General features: G+C 39.8%; 1 protein-coding gene across 12 annotated transcripts in view; it reads left to right on the forward strand.

Annotated features, from left to right (window-relative positions):
• MIA2 (MIA SH3 domain ER export factor 2) overlaps positions 1-18,373 on the forward strand; it is a 104,344-nt gene that overhangs the window by 14,789 nt on the left and 71,182 nt on the right. For 5 of the 12 annotated variants that reach the window (XR_010338567.1, XM_064365812.1, XM_064365814.1 and 2 more), the window contains exons 5-6: positions 864-1,067; positions 1,152-1,252. Coding sequence is in view for 11 of the 12 variants with exons in the window: in XM_064365812.1 (XP_064221882.1) it covers positions 864-1,067; positions 1,152-1,252 (305 nt within the window). In the remaining variant the exon portion in view is untranslated. Of the gene's footprint in view, positions 1-863; positions 1,068-1,151; positions 1,253-10,211; positions 10,348-11,605; positions 11,663-12,217; positions 12,466-18,373 lie in introns of those variants that run through there. The other 7 variants (XM_064365817.1, XM_064365821.1, XM_064365822.1 and 4 more) reach the window with 5 other exon arrangements.

Genomic DNA, 18,373 nt, shown 5'->3' on the forward strand with positions numbered 1-18,373 from the left:
AGATATTACACTTTCTGGTTAACAAATGCATACATAGATGGAATGAAATCTCAAGGGAATCTATATGTTGCTTTATTCTTAGTCATATGCTTTATGCTTAGTCATATGCTTCTGTTATATAGTACAACAGAATTGTTTTCAGTTATGTTAGTTTTAGGGTTTTTTAAAAGTAATTTTTGGACAAAAAGGCATGTAGAGAATAGAATTATATATAGTTTTTGTAATTCTTCCTTGGCTGAGGAATAAAGAAAAGGCTATGTAGTAGGCTAAATAAAAGGCCCCTAAAAGATGTCTATATCTTAACCCCCAGACCCTGTGAATATGTTACTGTACATAGTGGAAAGGACCTTGCAGATGTGATTAAGGATCTTGAAATGGAGAGTTTATCCTTGTGTGTCTAATGTAATTACAAGGCTCCTTGTAAGAGGAAGGTAGGAGTGTCAGAGTAAGAGAGACAGAAATTAGAAGATGCTACACTGCTGGCTTTGAAAATGGAGGATGAGGCCGTGAGTCAAGAAATGCATGAGGCCTCTAGAAAGTAGAAAAAGCCAGGAAATGGATTCTGCTCTAGAGCCTCCTAAAGGAATGCAGCCTTGCCAACTTCAATACCTTGGTTTTAGAATTTCTGACTTCCAGAACTCTAAGAGGATAAATTTGCATTGTTTATGCCACCAAGTTTTGGTAATTTATCTTAACTAGTAATAGGAACTAATACAGGATACAATTTACTTTTTAGTGTATTCTTTCTTTAATGAAGTATCACAATGACCTACAAAAGTTAAAAAAATGACCTGCCTAGGAAACAAAAGGGAAGCCCTCAACAAAGCAAGTATTGGGAAAAACATATTTCTTTTTATTTGTAGATATGGTCTCTAACATAGAGTTACCTATGAGAAGTCATGAAGAAGTACATTTCAAACCCTCATCTTCTAAAAATAATGATGAAAATTCAAAACCATCAGTAGACACTGACGGACCTGCTCTGGTGGAGATAGACAGATCTATGGAAAATACCCTGCTAAATAGTCAGATAGTTTCAACTGATAACTCTTTGTCTTCTCAAAAAGGTAAGAAACAGGTTATTTTAAGGAAGAAATTAGAATCAGAAGTTATCTAATATTGTTAACATATTTTTATTTATAAATCAACAGAAGATGCTTCTGAATTTCAGATTCTGAAATACTTATTCCAAATTGATGTTTATGATTTCATGAATTCTGCATTATCACCAATTGTAATTCTTACAGAAAGGGTAAGTTTGCCTTTTAAACCTTTTGCAATAATTTTACCTATTTTGCTAAATATTAAGAGTGGCTGCAAAATATGTTTGAGTGAATCCTTCGTGTATAATGTTTATATAACGTTTCTCTTTCCATGAAATTTTACCTGTAAGATTTCTCTTTACATGAATGTTTTGTCATATGGATATTGATTTTTAAAAACATTTCCCTAAGTTTTGTTGATGTTGACCTTGAGCAGTGTTTGCTTTTTGCCCTACCTCCAACTTTTTTCAAATTAGGGAAAGTTATATACTAAATAAGTTAACTCAGAAATAATAGGAACTAGAGCTGGGTGTGGTGTCTTATGCCTGGAGTTCCGGCTACTTGGCAGCCTAAGGCAGGAGGATCCTTTGACTGAACGTAACAAGGAGAATTAAAGGGAAGAGTGAGCCCAAGGGTTTAAGACCAGACCTTATCTCTTAAAACAAAACAAAACCACACAAAAAAAACTAAACTGAAAATGAAAAGCAACTTGTTTGTATTCAACTGAGAGCTGTAATCTCAAAATGGTGTGAGGTAGGAGTACCAATGCAATTAATATATCAAAATTTAACCAAGCTGTAACTGAAATTCCAAATTCTATTCACTTTTTCACTTATTGTAAATCTTACTATTAAATGAGATATTGCAAAAGGACTAGCTATAGTACTTGGCACGTAAGAGGCCTTTTACAAATGTTCCTTTTCTCATCTACTGCTATGATAGTAATAATTGAGGAAGCACTTTTGTCTTCTTACTTATAGTCTAAGCTGAAATTTAATAGGGGTTGTCTTCAAGGAGCTTACTCTAGTTGGAGGACACAGATAAAAAAGTAATAATCGTAACACAGTGCTATAATTGTCACAGGCTGCTACTGATATTCAGGAGAGGCTGCCTAGTAGATTGATTGGGAGTGTTAGGTAGAGAGGGTGGGGAGCAGGAGCCTGGGAGAGTGTCCTAGAGAAGATCATATTTGAGCTGATTTTGAAGGAAGAGTAGAAGTTAGCCAAAGAAAGGATGGGCATTCTAGGTTGAGAAGAGGATTTTTAAAGTACTGAAGTGGAAGAGCATACAGCACTTTTGGAGCACACTAAGCAACTGAGTCTGATTGAAGATGAGATGAAGTTGAAGATGTACACAGGGGTCAAATAATAGGGAGTTCAACTCTATTTTGATAGGGCATTACTGAATTTTAAGCAGGGAGTAAAATGAAAAAGTTTCATGTATAAAGTCTATCAATGTTGTCAACTAAAGATTAAAGGGGTGAAGACCAGAGGCAGAGGGTTTAGTCAAGAAGCTGTTGCATTAGTTCTGAAAATGAGGAAATGGCAAAAATCTAAATCAGGGTTTACTAACTCACATGAAATGAGTGAAGTACAGGTAAAGGTGAGAGCTGTAGCCAACAGGAGATTTTATGACCTGTCTAAAGGATAAAGGTACTACTTACCTTTAGCCTAGTTTCCCCAGATACTCTGATTTTCTAGAAAAGCTGGAAATCTGGATTTTTGTGTGTGAAATCTCACAGTTTTTAATACTGGCAAGTATTCAGAGTAAAACAAACACCATGCAGGTTACACAAAACATTCTGTGAGTGGGATTTGGCCTACTAGCCATATTTTTTAGCCTCTAGCCTACCATCGGATGGTGGTAGTTGAAATGATTGAACGGGCAAATTGGATAGATCTTTTGTAAGTATAATAATTGGACTTAATGACTGACTGAACGTAGCATGGAGAATTAAAAGGAAAAGTGAGGTTACCAGGTTCCTAGCTCGGGGATCTGGTAACTGTTACCAGGTTTCTAGCTTGGGGGACCTGTTAGACGGTGGTGCCACTGAGTCTTTGCGAAAACTGGGCTGAATAACATACATCATTTTGCTTTCAGAGGCTACTTCCTCACTTAATTTTTTTTTGCTTGGTTTAAGAGAGTTGACATTACATAATAAATAAGCCCAGATAAATCATTAATTTATTCTGTATGATCTGGTGTTGAAGATGTTGATTATAAAATGTTAGGCTGGGCATGGTGGCTCAGCCCTGTAATCCCAGCACTTTGGGAGGTTGAGGGGGGCAGATCAATTGAGGTCAGGAGTTCAAGGCCAACCTGGCCAACATGATGAAACCTCATCTCTACAAAAAAAATATAGAAGTTAGCTGGTCGTGGTGGCATGTGTCTACCATTCCAGCTACTTTGGAGGCTGAGACACGAGAATTACCTCAACCTAGGAGGCAGAGGTTGCAATGAGCCAAGATCGTGTCACTGCACTTCATACTGGGCCATAGAGCGAGAGTGTCTCAAACAAGCAAAACAAAAACAAAAAAAGTAGTTAGAAATCTGTCCCAGGTTAGGAGAAAAGAAAAACTAATAATAACAATAATTACAAAATAGTTGTAATAAAACTTTCAGCTCCCAATGGAATTAATTCTACTTTTTGATATGTTTTGTTGAAATAACCCTCACCTCTTAACCCACTCCTCCACAAATTATATGAATGAAGTTAAATAATTGAACAGGTAATTTGCTGATCAATACATGATATTCACTTCTATATAAAGTACTTATTTAATAAAGTATATACTAAGTACCCTTATTTTTGTGAACTCAGTAAACAGAATCAAATACATTTTACTTATACCATTTTGGTTGAAATTATTTAGACATGGAAATATTGAATTTAAATTTATGTTAATTTTCTTGTGATCTTGGAAATTCACTCATTTTCTGGGAAGTAGTCCCAGTTTGAAAACGCCAATATAAGAAGCTGAGACGAGATCACAGGCTGCTGGTCAAAACTGGCTTTGTATTGTCAAAGAAAATTATGAATCAGTTGTCAGCATTTAAAAGGTTAGCTCATATTAAAATCTGAATTTCTGTATTCTCTTGAAAAAGTAGAAGACTGTGATATATAGTTGCCAATTTTTTTTCAAGCAAAAAGAAGCTCAAGTTGGTTAGTGCTTGCTTACATAGACATGCACTCCCCAATTTCCTACATTTATGTCAACTGAGCTTGGTCTCTAGAGGGCTTTAAACTCGTATTCAGACTAAATATTCTGATAGTTCCTGCTAGATCTAGGATTTTAACCATCTAAATGTATCTATTGAGCACCCATAATATAGATTTGAATAGCTGTAGTAAATGGAAAATTTGAACAATTTTCCAGTTATATTTAGGTGAAAGGTTTCCTTTTCTTTCTTTTCTTTTTTTTTTTGAGACGGAGTTTCGCTCTTGTTACCCAGGCTGGAGTGCAATGGCAAGATCTCGGCTCACCGCAACCTCCGCCTCCTGGGTTCCGGCAATTCTCCTGCCTCAGCCTCCTGAGTAGCTGGGATTACAGGCACGCGCCACCATGCCCAGCTAATTTTTTGTATTTTTAGTAGAGACGGGGTTTCACCACGTTGACCAGGATGGTCTCGATCTCTTGACCTCGTGATCCACACGCCTCGGCCTCCCAAAGTGCTGGGATTACAGGCTTGAGCCACTGCGCCCGGCCCTTTTCTTCTTGTCTAAATATTTTAGGTAACTCTTTCAACTCATTGGTAGTTTCAGGTAAATTTTGTGCAGAACATACTTTCCTTTTAATGTTCAAGTACTAGGGATCAACGCTACAATTTTCTTTTGAAAATTAAAATGATAGTTCTTAAATGACTCCATCACATCAAAAGCAATGGGAAATTAAAGGAGGCAGTTTTTTTTTTCAAATATAACAAAGAAATTATGACGAAGCAAAGGTTTTGGAAAAAAAATGATTTTTAGGTTTAACGATTCCAAAAATGTGAAGAAACTGGAATCAGCACTACTGAAAACTGAGTAAGTGATTTGAAAGTTCAAACATAGAAACTATCTAAAAAAGAAAAATAAAGAAATAGAAACTATGAGTAAAAAAAGAAAATGTAGACTAAGCCAAGAGATTTATGCCAAGAATAGAATTTCCAGGAGAGAAAGTAAATGAAGTGAAGAAAGCAATAATTCAAGAAATTTTAGAAAGAAAACTTATCTGAGCATTAAAAGTAATCAAGTTGGTTTTGAGTGAGATTTTTAATCCTGACTTCTAATTTGATTGCACTGTGGTCTGAGAGACTGTTTGTTATGATTTCCATTTTTTGCATTTGGTGAGGAGTGTTTTACTTCCATTTATGTGGTTGATTTTAGAGTAAGTGCTATGTGGCACTGAGAAGAATGTATATTCTGTTGATTTGGGATGGAAATTTCTATAGATGTCTATTAGGTCTGCTTGGTACAGAGCTGAGTTCAAGTCCTGAATATTCTTGTTAATTTTGTCTCATTGATCTATCTAATATGAACAGTGGGGTGTTAAAGTCTCCCACTATTATTGTTAGGGGTCTAAGTCTCTTTGTAGGTCTCTTTATGAATTGAGCCACTGCGCCCGGCCCTTTTCTTCTTGTCTAAATATTTTAGGTAACTCTTTCAACTCATTGGTAGTTTCAGGTAAATTTTGTGCAGAACATACTTTCCTTTTAATGTTCAAGTACTAGGGATCAACGCTACAATTTTCTTTTGAAAATTAAAATGAATTAAGTGGCTCTAAATTCATAAAGAATTTGCTTTATGAATCCAGGTGCTCCTGTATTGGGTGCATATATATTTAGGATAGTTAGCTCTTCTTGTTGCATTGATCCCTTTACCATTATGTAAGGCCCTTGCCTTTTTTGAGTGGAGTGTCCTGTATATGTCTATTTTGTCCACTTGGTCCAAATCTGCATTCAAGTCCTGGATATCCTTGTTAACTTTCTGTCTTGTTGATCTGTCCAATATTGTCAGTGGAGTGTTAAAGTCTTCCACTATTATTGTGTGGGGGTCTAAGTCTCTTTGTAGGTCTCTAAGAACTTGTTTTATGAATCTGAGTGCTCCTGTATTGGGTGCATATATATTTAGGATAGTTAGCTCTTCTTGTTGCATTGATCCCTTTACCATTATGTAAGGCCCTTGTCTTTTTTGATCTTTGTTGGTTTAAAGTCTGTTTTATCAGAGAGTAGGACTGCAATCTCTGCTTTTTTTATTACTTTCCATTTGCTTGGTAAATCTTCCTTCATCCCTTTATTTTGAGCCTATGTGTGTCTTTGTACATGAGATGGATCTCCTGAATATAGGACACCAATGGGTCTTGACTTTTTATGCAATTTGCTAGTCTGTGCCTTTTAATTGGGGGCATTTAGCCTATTTACATTTAAAGTTAATATTGTTATGTATGAATTTGATCCTGTTATCATGATGCTAGCTGGTTATTTTGCATATTAGTTGATGTAGTTTCTTCATAGCATCATTGGTCTTTATATTTTGGTTTGTTTTTGCAGTGGCTGGTACCAGTTTTTCCTTTCCATATTTAGTGCTTCCTTCAGGAATTCTTGTAAGGCAGGCCTGGTGGTGACAAAAATCCCTCAGCATTTGCTTGTCTGGAAAAGATTTTATTTCTCCTTTGCTTATGAAGCTTAGTTTGGCTGGATATGAAATTCTGGGTTGAAAATTCTTTTCTTTAATCATGTTGAATATTGGCTGCCACTCTCTTCTGGCTTGTAGGGTTTCTGCAGAGATCCACTGTTAGTCTGATGGGCTTCCCTTTGTGGGTAACCTGACCTTTCTCTCTGGCTGCCCTTGACATTTTTTCCTTTGTTTCAACCTTGGAGAATCTGATGATAATGTGTCTTGGGGTTACTCTTCTCAAGGAATATCTTAGTGGTGTTCTCTGTATTTCCTGAATTTGAAGGTTGGCCTGTCTTGCTAGGTTAGGAAAGTTCTCCTAGATAATATCCTGAAGTGTGTTTTTTAACTTAGTTCCATTCTCCCCATCACTTTCAGGTACACCAATGAATTGTGGGTTTGGTCTTTTTACATAGTTCCATATTTCTTGGAGGCTTTGTTCATTCCTTTTCATTCCTTTTTCTCTAATTTTGTCTTCACGCCTTATTTCAGTAAGTTGATCTTCAGTCTGTGATATCCTTTCTTCCTCTTGATTGGTTCAGCTATTGATACCTGTGTATGCTTCACGAAGTTCTCGTGCTGTGTTTTTCAGCTCCATCAGGTCATTTATGTTCCTCTCTAAACTGCTTATTCTAGTTAGCAGTTCCTGTAACCTTTTATTGAGGTTCTTAGCTTCCTTGCATTGGGTTAGAACTTGCTCTTATAGCTCAAAGGAGTTTGTTATTAACCACCTTCTGAAGCCTACTTCTGTCAATTTGCCAATCTCGTTCTCTGTCCAGTTTTGTGCCCTTGTTGGAGAGGAGTTACAATCATTTGGAGGAGAAGAGGTATTCTAGTTTTTGGAATTTTCAGCATTTTTGTGCTGGTTTTTCCTCATCTTCATGGATTTATGTCCCTCTGATCTTTGAGGCTGGTAACCTTTGGATGGGGTTTTTGTGTGGGGGTCCTTTGTTGATGTTGCTTTCTGTTTGTTAGCTTTCCTTGTAACAGTCAGGCCCCTCTTCTGTAGGTCTGCTGCAGTTTGCTGGAGGTCCACTCCAGAACCTGTTCATCTGGGTATCACCAGTGGAGGCTGTAGAACAGCAAAGATTGCTGCCTGCTCCTTCCTTTGTAAATTTCATCCCAGAGGGGCACTGGCCTGATGCCAGCCAGAGCTCTCCTGTATGAGGTGTCTTTTGACACCTGTTGGGAGGTCTCTCCCAGTCAGGAGGCATGGGGGTCAGGGACTCACTTGAGCAGGTAGACTGTCCCTTAGAACAGCTGATGAGCTGTGCTAGGAGAATCCCTCGTTAGGATCAGCTGCTCGCTTCAGGGCCAGCAGGCCAGAATTATTAAATCTGCCGAAGCTGCCCACAGCCGCTCATTTCCCCAGGTTCTCTGTCCCAGGAAGATGGGTGTTTTGTCTGTAAGCCATTAACTGGGGCTGTTACCTTTCCTCAAGAGGTGCCCTGCCCAGAGAGGAGGAACCTAGAGAAGCAGTCTGGCTACAGCTGCTTTGCTGTGCTGTGGTGAGTTCCGCCCAGTCCAGACCTCCCAGCCAAGGAGGCAGATTTTAGAGAGCTACTAGTATACTGAGTCTCCTGATTCCACAATGGAAAGAGGAGAGTATTTCAAATCTCCACAGGAGCCTTGGCGAGAGTAATCTGAAAATTTAATGTAGGAGAATATTTCTTTCAAATCTCCACAAGGTGCTTTGGCAAGAGTAATCTGAAAATTTAATGTATGTCTTTTGAAAATTTATTTCCCCTTAGGACTTTTATCTCTTTTCTATTTTTTTGAGACAGGGTCTTGCTCTGTTGCTCAGGCTGGAGTGCAGTGATACTATCACAGATCACTGCAGCCTCAGCTTGCTAGGCTTAAGCAATCCTCCCACCTCAGGCATCTGAGTAGCTGGGATTACAGGAATGTGGCACTACACCTGGCGGGTAGTTTTTTTTTTTCCCCTAAATTTTTTGTAGAGACGAGATTTCACTATGTTGCCTAGGCTGGTCTGGAACTCTTGAGCTCAGAGGAATCCTTCCGCCTTAGCCTCCCAAAGGGCTAGGATTACAGGCTTGAGCCATTGTGGCCAGCATCCCTCCCTCCTTTCCTCTCTGTTTTTTTCTCTCTCTCTCCCTCCTTTCCTTCCTTCCTTTGCTCCCTTCCTTCCCGTCCCTCCTTCCCTCTCCCTCCCTCCCTTCTTTCTCTTTCTTTCTTTTTCCATTTTTATTTTGGATTCAAGGGGTACATGTGCAGGTTTGTTACAAGGGTAGATTTCGTGATGCTGAGATTTGGGCTTCTATTGATTCTGTCATCCAGATAGTGAACATAGTACTCAGTGGAAAGTTTTTCAGTCCTTGACCCACACTCCCTCCTTCATTTTTGAGTCCCTAGTGTTTATTTTTCTCATCTTTATGTCTGTATCTACCCAAGATTTAGCTGCCACTTATAAGCGAGAACATGTGATATTTGGTTTTCAGTTTCTGCATTAATTTGCTTAGAACAATGGCCTCCATCTGCATCCATTTTGCTGCAAAGAAAATGATATCTTTTTTTATGGTTGCATAGTATTCCACAGTGTATATGTATCACATTTTCTTTATCCAATCCACTGTTGATGGCACCTAGCTTGAGTCCCTGTCTTTGCTATTGCGATGCAAAGTGCTGCGATTAACATAGAGTGCTTGTGCCTTTGTTAGAACAAGTTACTTTCTTCGGGTATATACCCAGTAATGAGATTGCTGGGTCCAATGGTAGTTCTATTTTTAACACTACTTTTTATATATTTCATAATTGAGGAGCCTCTTTGAGTTCTAACATTTGTATATTCTTAAGTAGAATGCTCTATTTATTCATGGAATATACAATGGAAATTACCTGCTGTTGTTCAACAGGTAGTTTCTGATTCAATATGTTTTGAGAACAACTCTTACATCACTAGTACAGAGATTAAAGATGGGGCTCCACAATTTTGATTTTCTTCTAAAGGACTAGATCTTAAAGCCAGTGACATTGCCTGTTTAATTAAAAGGGAGTAACTAGTACTTAGAGCTTTGCAATGGGGGCCCTTCAAAAGGAAAATCAGTGTGTAAGTTGTGAACAAAGTTTACTGGTTAGCATGTTTCTGATGTTCTTGGATGTTTTCTAGTATCTGTTACAAACACTAACAGCATTTGTTCTAACATCTGCTTTAAAACAGGTACTATATAAGACCAAAAAAATTCCATGTCTACTTATGGAGGACAGTCTTTGAACATCTTTTGCATGATATAAATCATGTACTCTCTCTGAATAGGTTATAGAATAAAACACTGTAGTTTTTTATCAGTTATCAAATTCAGGATTTTTCTTTTCAATTATAGAAAGAGGGTAGTAATATGTATGACATTCAAAAAATACAGGCGCATGTATATATGAGTATATATATATTTAATAAGGAGTGAGGTCGATGAAATTGGGTTATGAGTTGGTAGTCACAACTCCACCTCTAGCACCCCTTTACCACACAAATGTCAAAACAGGATCACAGTGTGGAAACAGAAGAGTGCAGGATATATTAGAATCTGAAATCTTTCTCAAGGATATGAGGCGTCTGGTAGAACTTTATTTACATGTTAGGAAATTTTAACATGAGCTTTTTAAGAAATGGAACTGAAAAATTTGGAGGAAGAGGTGAGTTTCTATGTAACTATTAAGTATATAGAAAAAAAATAGGTTTGAAATTTTGCCCTAAGTTTGTTAAGCTTTACTGTGTTTTTACTATGGGGGAAACTTAGATTTTTCTTTTTTTTTTTTTCATTTTATTTATCCTGTCCTTAATCTTTTTAATATTTGGAATGGTAATTATTGAAAATTGGAGAGGGGTACAGACTGACTTAGGGAGGGCAAAGGAGGTTTCTTGTTTTTTTGTTTTTGTTTTTGCAAGTTCTAAAACCTGAAAATGATTCTGGAGTCTCCCGAAAATGTACAGACACATTGAAGAATTTTTATCGAGTAATGCAATGTTCTAATTGAGGCATACATATTGTTCTAGGATTCTGTGAAATTCTAAAGATAAAAGTTTGATTATCTTGTTTTAACTTTAATAAACTATTCACTAATGTAATTTTAATACACTGTCTAACACATATGAAAGTTGTGTAATACCTTATACCTTAACAATGGAGAATTACTAAGCAATTTCGGCTACTCTGATACTAGCATTTCCTGAAACTCCTTAGGCTGATGTGGCAAAGGAGAAACAGCAATCTGAGTTCTAAAAAGCCAGGCCGCATTTCGGTTCTGACAATCACTTGCTGTGAACTTGGGCCAGTTTTTGATTTTTTAAATGGCGTAACAATTCGTTGCTACAAGTAGTTACATCAGGAAAATTTCCTAAGGATTTAAGATTTTGTTCATCTATTGAGTTCTCTTGAGTGATTTGTTTAGGAAAAAGTATCTGCTCCTTTTTGAGTTGCTTCACCAGACTTGAGAAGGCAGAATTTGATGAGAATGATTATGCTGGCAAGGAAGACATATGTATGAGATTGGTTATCCTTTACACCTACGTCAGCTAAAACTGTCTCCTACGAACAAGTACAGCACTTGGCACTTTATTCAACGGTCCTAAAAATAGGGTCCTAAATTTAGAGGGCAAGATTCTACTTTTAGCCCCCCTTCTCGAAGGAAAACAGCGCGCGCTGCGCCGGGCCCAAGTCCACAGGGATTTGATTTAGCATTTGGGTAACTGGGCACTAATGGAATTGAAGACAGCTGGGTCTAGCAAGTGCCCAGGTGAGTCAGGTAAGCGAGGAGACCCGATCGAGGTTCTCTTGCGTGGGACAGGTTAAACTCTGACCAGACCACAGCTGAGCCGGGACGCCTTCCTGTCCAAAGTCCGAAGTCCGGACATGGTTGGCAGGGTGCACCGGCGGGTGCCCCACAGGCCGTTTTTCTGACTGGAATGACGGCGGTTTCTGGCTTCCCGGGGCCGGTGGGGTCTCCTGGGGTACGCCGCCGTCAGGGCTTCTGCTGGGGACAGACAGCGGGCTGTAGCCGGGCGGCGCAAGGAAAGCCCTAGGTGTCGGGGCTGGGCCTGGCGCCGGCCCCAGGTCGAGGGGGCGCGCCGTATTCGTCCCCTGGGGTTGCGCCGAGGCGCCTCTGGGAGAAACCTTGCCGCTGCCATAGCGGCCACCCGAGGCGGGGACCTTGGGACCAAGCCCTGGTTTTGGGGCTGTGCGGCTCACACGACAGCACAGAGTATGAGGCCGAAGCCCATTCTCCAGCCCCAAGCCCCTCTACTACGAGGACTGGGCCGCTAAGTAGAGCGCCGGCCCCTTTAAGAGCGAACGACCGGGACACGTCTGCGAAGCTTGCGCGAAGGGGAAGTTCGCGCCTGCCAGCGTCTCCCCGCCTCCCTACCTCCCAGTGGCTGCCTGGCCGAAACCAAACCGAGGGGTGGGGTGGCGGGGACAGGGTGCGTCGCAGGCTTGTGCGGGTCGGGCTCAGACCTGCGGTGCCTCAGGATGTAAAGTGTAACAAGTGGGCCGGCGTGGGCAGCGTGGGCCTGTGAGGCCTGTGGGTGCCCGCGTCCCCCAGCTCCCCCCGCAGCCGGCTCCGCAGTGGTCCTCTCCGGTTGCCGGGTGCGGATTCGGGTTCCGGACCGGAGGCTGCTTGTTCGCCGCCGCTTGTTGTGGCCCCGGCAGGCCACGGTGTTACTGTGGCCACTGCCAGAGCAGTCTTGGCGCTATGGAGGAGTCCGGGGCTACTCCTCAGCCGTACTTGGTGCTGGTCTTGGAGGAATTACGCAGGGTGAGCCCGGGCGCGTTGAGAGTTATGTGGCCCAGAGGTCGCGGGAGCCGCCGGGGGAAGGAAGCGGCAGACCGGCTTTGGGGTCTGAACCGCAGTGGTCGGAGGTCGAGAAGCCAGTCCTCGTCTACTGCCCGGCTCCGGCCTGTGTTCGAGGCAGTAGTCAGGCTCGTAGGGCACTTGAGTGGTTTTTGTGTGGTAGAAGAGGACCTGGGGCTCTGGAAGGTGAAGAAAGCACTTGCTTAGCTGGACTTTGCAAAGGTGTAAATGTTTCCGATTCCTAAAACTAATTAGCCCTTCCGTTATGTTGTTTAGCAGGGTTCAGTGACACGTGGTTCCTTCGACTGTGAGAAACTTGAGGACTGGTCCTTTAAATTAGTTAAATTAGTGATGTAACTTGTCGTTGAACCTTGAAAGGACACCTGAGATTGGGTGGGGTGTTGAAATTTTGATTCTGCATGTTTTTGGTAAAGAATGCCCCTTTGAGATGCTCTATCACAAGTGAGATTGTTCTTCGCTTCCGTCTTGTTAATGTACAGTCTAGAGATAGTAAATTCCCAGTGTTCACTTTTTTTTTTTTTTTTTCAGGTCTAGTTTATAATCAGATTGTAGAGATTTCTCTTAAGTGTTTCTTTCTAGGTGTCTTTGTTGACGTGTGGGCGCATTTATGTCGCTATGTTTTTAAAAACTGGATTAAATCTTTAAAAAGACCACATAATTATTGAGGCAGTTATGATTATGTTTCCTATGTGAATTAAAAGTACTGTTGCCATAGTGTTAGTTTATGAGTTCGTAGTTTGTCTAGTGCATACATATATGTATGTGTTTAATATGTAAGGAGCATCTTTATGGAGATTCTAAATGGGCTAAGACATAGTTTTGGCCACTCGTATCATGTTGTCTGTTAAGAGAGAGAAGATAAAAAAAAAAAAAAGTACAAAGTAGAAACTGATGAAGTGCTTATCTAAGCATACGCACAAAATGTTTGGGAAATTGAGGGGTGGGAGAGATTACATTTATTTGAGCGGTTAGGAAAGTCTTTCCAGGCTGAGCAAATAACTTAAGCAGAGGAGGCCTGAAACAGCACAGTGTGTGCAGGGAACTAGGGACTGTATTACTTGGAGTATAAAGTGGACTTAGGGAGTAATGTGCAATGATGCTTGCTGGAGATGCGAGTAGGTTCCAAGTGCTGTAGGTGTTGGAGAGCTGTTGAAGGCTTTTCACTGGTTAGATTTTGGTTTAAAAGCTCTTTTTGATAGTAGCATGTAGATTAGATGTTAGGGAAACAAAACTTGAAATAAGGATTAAGGGAGAGATGACAGTAGTAGGACTAGAAAAGAGGATACTGCATGGGGAAATAGCCTCTGAAAGCTAAAATATATTTGACTTTGTTGATTGCATGTGAAGGGTGAGACAAAGAAGGAATCTAGAATGACTCCCAGATTTCTGGCTGTGGTAACTTGTCATTCATAGAGGTAGGGTGTATAGGAAGAGAAGCATATTGTGCTGGGAGATAATTTCAGATTGCACATTATTTCCCTTTCTTCACTAAAAACAACAGTACTCAAGATTTAGTTTTTATAGGACTGCCAATTTACAGAGACATGGAGACATGCAGCCAGATTTTGCAGTTTAGTCTGGTGAATTCACCTGCACAGTTTTTAATTCTCTTTTCTTTTCCTAAATGCGACTACCCTGGCCTGGGGGCTAGGATGGCACAACATTGTTCTGCTTAAAATTTTTTTTTTTTAGTTTTAAAAATGATTTTGTATTGAGATATATTCACAGAGCATAAAATTTATTTTTTTATCATGTCTGTTTCAGTGTTTTTTTGGTATATTCACCATGTTAATGCAACTATCAGCACAGTTCCTCAACGTTTTTGTCACCCCAGAAAATAAACTCTGTACTAATGAACAGTTCTAATTCACCCCATCCCTTGACACCACTAATATATTTTCTGTCTCTATGAACATGTCTATTCTGCATGTGTCATATAGTCATACTATATCTGGCCCTTTTGTGTCTGGCTTCTTTTACTTAGCATGTTTTCAAGGCTTATGCATGCTGTACAGTGTAACACCTTTGTTTCTTTTTTTTTTTAATAAAAAATTTACATAACAAGAAAACATAATCATAACTGCCTCAGCCTCCCAAAGAGCTGGTATTGCAGGGTCTCACTCCTGTTACTCAGACTGGAGTGCAGTGGTGCGATTTCAGCTCACTGTAGTCTTGACCTCCCCTCTCACGTGATACTGCCACCTCACCTCCTGAATAGGTGGGACCACAGGCACGTGCCACCAGGCCTGGCTAATTTTTTGTATTTTTTGTATTTTTCTCCACGTTGTCCAGGCTGGTCTCGAACTTCTAGGCTCAAGTGATCTGCCCACCTTGGCCTTCCAAAATGCTGGGATTACAGACATGAGCCACTTCACCTGGCCTGTCATTTCTTTTTTTGTCTGAAAAAATGTTCTGTGTCTGAAATATCACATTTATGTCATAGTTGATGGACATTTGGATTAATACTTTTTGGCTATTATGAATAATGCTGCTGTACAAGTTTTTATATATGTTTTTACTTGTCCTGAGTAAATACCTGGGGTGGAATTGCTGAGTCATATTTACCATATGTTTAACTTTCTGAGAACTGCCAGTTTTCCACAGTCACACCATTTCACATCCCCACCAGCAGTTTATGAGGGTTCTAGTTTTCCACATCTTTTCCAACGCTTGTGATTTTGTTTTTTTGTTTTTAATTGTCACCTTTGTGAATGTACAAGTGAGTGGTATTTCACTTTTTTTTTTTTAAGATGGAATCTTGCTCTGTCACCCAGGCTGGAGTGCAGTGGTGCGATCTTAGCTCACTGCAGCCTCCGCCTCCTGAGTTAAAGTGATTCTCCTGCTTCATCCTCGAGAGTAGCTGGGACTATAGGCGTGTGCCACCACGCCTGGCTAATTTTTATATTTTTAGTAGAGATGGGGTTTCACCATGTTGGCCAGGATGGTCTTAATCTCCTGGCCTTGTAATTCACCTGCCTTGGCCTCCTAAAGTGCTGGGATTACAGGCGTGAGCCACTGCGCCCTGTCTTACTGTTTTTTTTTTTTTTTTTGGTTGTTGTTTGTTTTGTTTTTTAAGAGATGGGATCTTGCTTTGTTGCCCAGGCTGGAGTGTAGTGGCATGATCATAGCCCACTACTGCCTTAAATTCCTGCCCTCAAGGGATCCTCCTGCCTCAGCCTCCCAAAGTGCTGGTATTACAGATATGAGCCACCACACCAGGCCTCATCATTGTTTTGATTTGTATTTTCCTAGTAACTAGTGATGTTGAGCATGTGCTTATTATTTATATCTTCTTTGGAAAAATGTCTGTTCATTTCCTTTTGCTCATTTAAAAAATGAGTTGTTTGTCTTTTTATTGTTGAATCATAGCATTCTTTATACATTTAAGATAGTAGATGCTTATCAGATAAATGATTTAGAAAGATTTTCTCTCATTCTGTGCATTTTCTTTTCACTCTCTTGGTGTGTTCTTAGAAGCATAAGTGTTCTAAATTTTGATTAAGTCAAATGTATCTTTTTTTCCTTTGGTTGCTTTTGCTTTTGGTGTCATATCTAAGAAACTGTTGCTTAAGACAAGGTTACAAAGATTTACAGTTACGCTTCCTTCTAAGAGTTTTAGCTCTTAGTTCTTTGATCCACTTTGAGTGATTTTGTTTTTATATATGTTGTGAAGAATGGGTCTAGATTCATTCCTTGGCATATGGGTATTTATTGGATTATTCCAGTATGATTTGTTTGAAAGGACTTCTTTTTTTGTTGATTTGTCTTGATACTGTTGAAAATAATTGACCATAAATTTAAGGATTTATTTCTAGACTCTCATGTCTATTTCATTGGTCTGTGTCTATCCCTGTGCCATTGCCACGTTGTCTTAAAAAATTTTTTTTTACACAACATCTTGATTATTGTAGCTTTGTAGTAAGTTACAGTAGGGAAATATGAGTCCTTCGATATTCTTTTTATCAGTATTGTTTTTCTTTATCAATATTGTTTTGGCTATTTGGAGTTTCTTGCATTTCTATACAAATTTTAGTAATTCAGTTTTAGGAATTTAGGATTCATTTTGTCCATTTCTGCAGAAAAGGCAGTTGGAATTTTGATAGGGGTTGCATGGAATCTGTAGGTCAGTATGGGGAGTATTGCTGTCTTAATATTAAGTCTTTCAAGCTGGGTACAGTGGTTCATGCCTGTAATCCCAGCATGTTGGGAGGCCAAGGTGAGAAGATCACTTGAGCCCAGGATTTTGAGACCAGCTCGGACATCTTGGTGGTTTTTCTGCTCCTTAGCTCAGCTAGGTCTGAGTTCCTGTCTCACAACCAAGAAGAATTAGGCATGCAGACTCAGGAGAGTGAGTGGAATAGAATTTATTAGGCGAAAGGAAAGCTGTCAGCAAAGAGGGAATGCAGAGGGTGGTTCCCCTACCCGAAGGCAGGCAAGTCTCCCTGTGAGGCTGGGTCTGGGGTCTTTTATCGACTAAGAATGGTGAGTGCATGCTGATTGGTTTGTGAGTATGCAAAGAAAACGTTAAAGCAAAGACACCACTCAAAGATGGGCATGACAATGTAGAAAACTAATTAGGAAAGGGCAGGTATATGTAAAATAGGTGAAGAGTGGAGATCACCAAACACACCAAACAGGACGGCAAGTTCTCAGTTTGGTCCAAGGATTTAACTTGTAGCTTGGCTTTCAAGCTTTAAACTCTCTTCTGCTTGGAGTTGGGGTTTCACTAGGGACCTGCCCCTATCTGTCTAGGCATTTGGCTGTCTCCTGCCACTCTCAAAACGCTGTCTCCAAAAGAAATAAAAAAATTAGTTGGGCAAGTGGGATGTGCCTGTAGTCCCAGCGACTTGGGAGGCTAAGGTGGGAGGATCACCTAAGCCTGGGGAGGGCAAGGCTGCAGTGAGCCAAGATTGCACCACTGCACTCCAGCCTGGGCGACAGAGTCAGTCCCTGTCTCAAACAAACAAAGAAGTCTTCGAGCCCATGAACATGGAGTAGCTTTACATTTATTTAGGTCTTCCTTAGTTTCTTTTCACAGTATTTTGTAGTTTTCAGCGTGCACTTTTTTTGTTAAATGTATTCGTAATATTCTTTTTGATGCTATTGTAAATAGAAATGTTTTCTTTATTTCATTTTCAGGTTGCTCTTTGTATAGAAATTCAACTGATTTTTCTATGTTGATTTTGTATTCTGCAACTTTGCTGAGCTTGTTATTAGCTCTGATAGTTTTTCCATAGGTTCTTTAGGATTTTCTATATATATAGAATAGCATTACATCATCTTCAAACAGTTTTTCTTCTTCCTTTCCAGTCTGGATGTCTTTTATTTCTTTCTTTTTGCCTAATTCCTCTGGCTAGAACCTCCATTACGATGTTGAATAAATGTTAATAGAGTGGACATTGTTGTTCCTGAACATAGGAGGAAAGCTTTTTTTTTCCCCCATCATTAAGTATGATATTAATTGTAGGTTTTGTATAGATGTTCCTTGTCAGTTGAGGAAATTTCCTCAAATTGTACTTTATTGAGTATGTGTGGTTTTTTTTTTGTTGTTGTTGTTTGTTTGGGACAGGGTCTCACTCTGTTGCCCAGGCTGGAGTGCAATGGCATGATCATGGTTCACTTCTGTCTTGCTGTCTTGACTTTCTGGGCTCAGGTGATTCTCCCACCTTGGACTTCTGAGTAGCTGGGACTATAGGCATGTGCCACCATGCTTGGCTAATTTTTGTTGAATGTTTTGATTATGAAAGGGTACTAGATATAGTCAAATGCTTTTTCTGTGTCTGTTGAGATGATCATGTGTTTTTCTTCCTCTCCATTCTCCTAATATGGTTTATAACATTAATTCATTTTT

This window comes from Aotus nancymaae, unplaced genomic scaffold (genome assembly GCF_030222135.1).
Source record: "Aotus nancymaae isolate 86718 unplaced genomic scaffold, 86718_ANA_hifiasm-v0.15.2.pri h1tg000062l, whole genome shotgun sequence".
Taxonomy (NCBI): Eukaryota; Metazoa; Chordata; class Mammalia; order Primates; family Aotidae; genus Aotus; species Aotus nancymaae.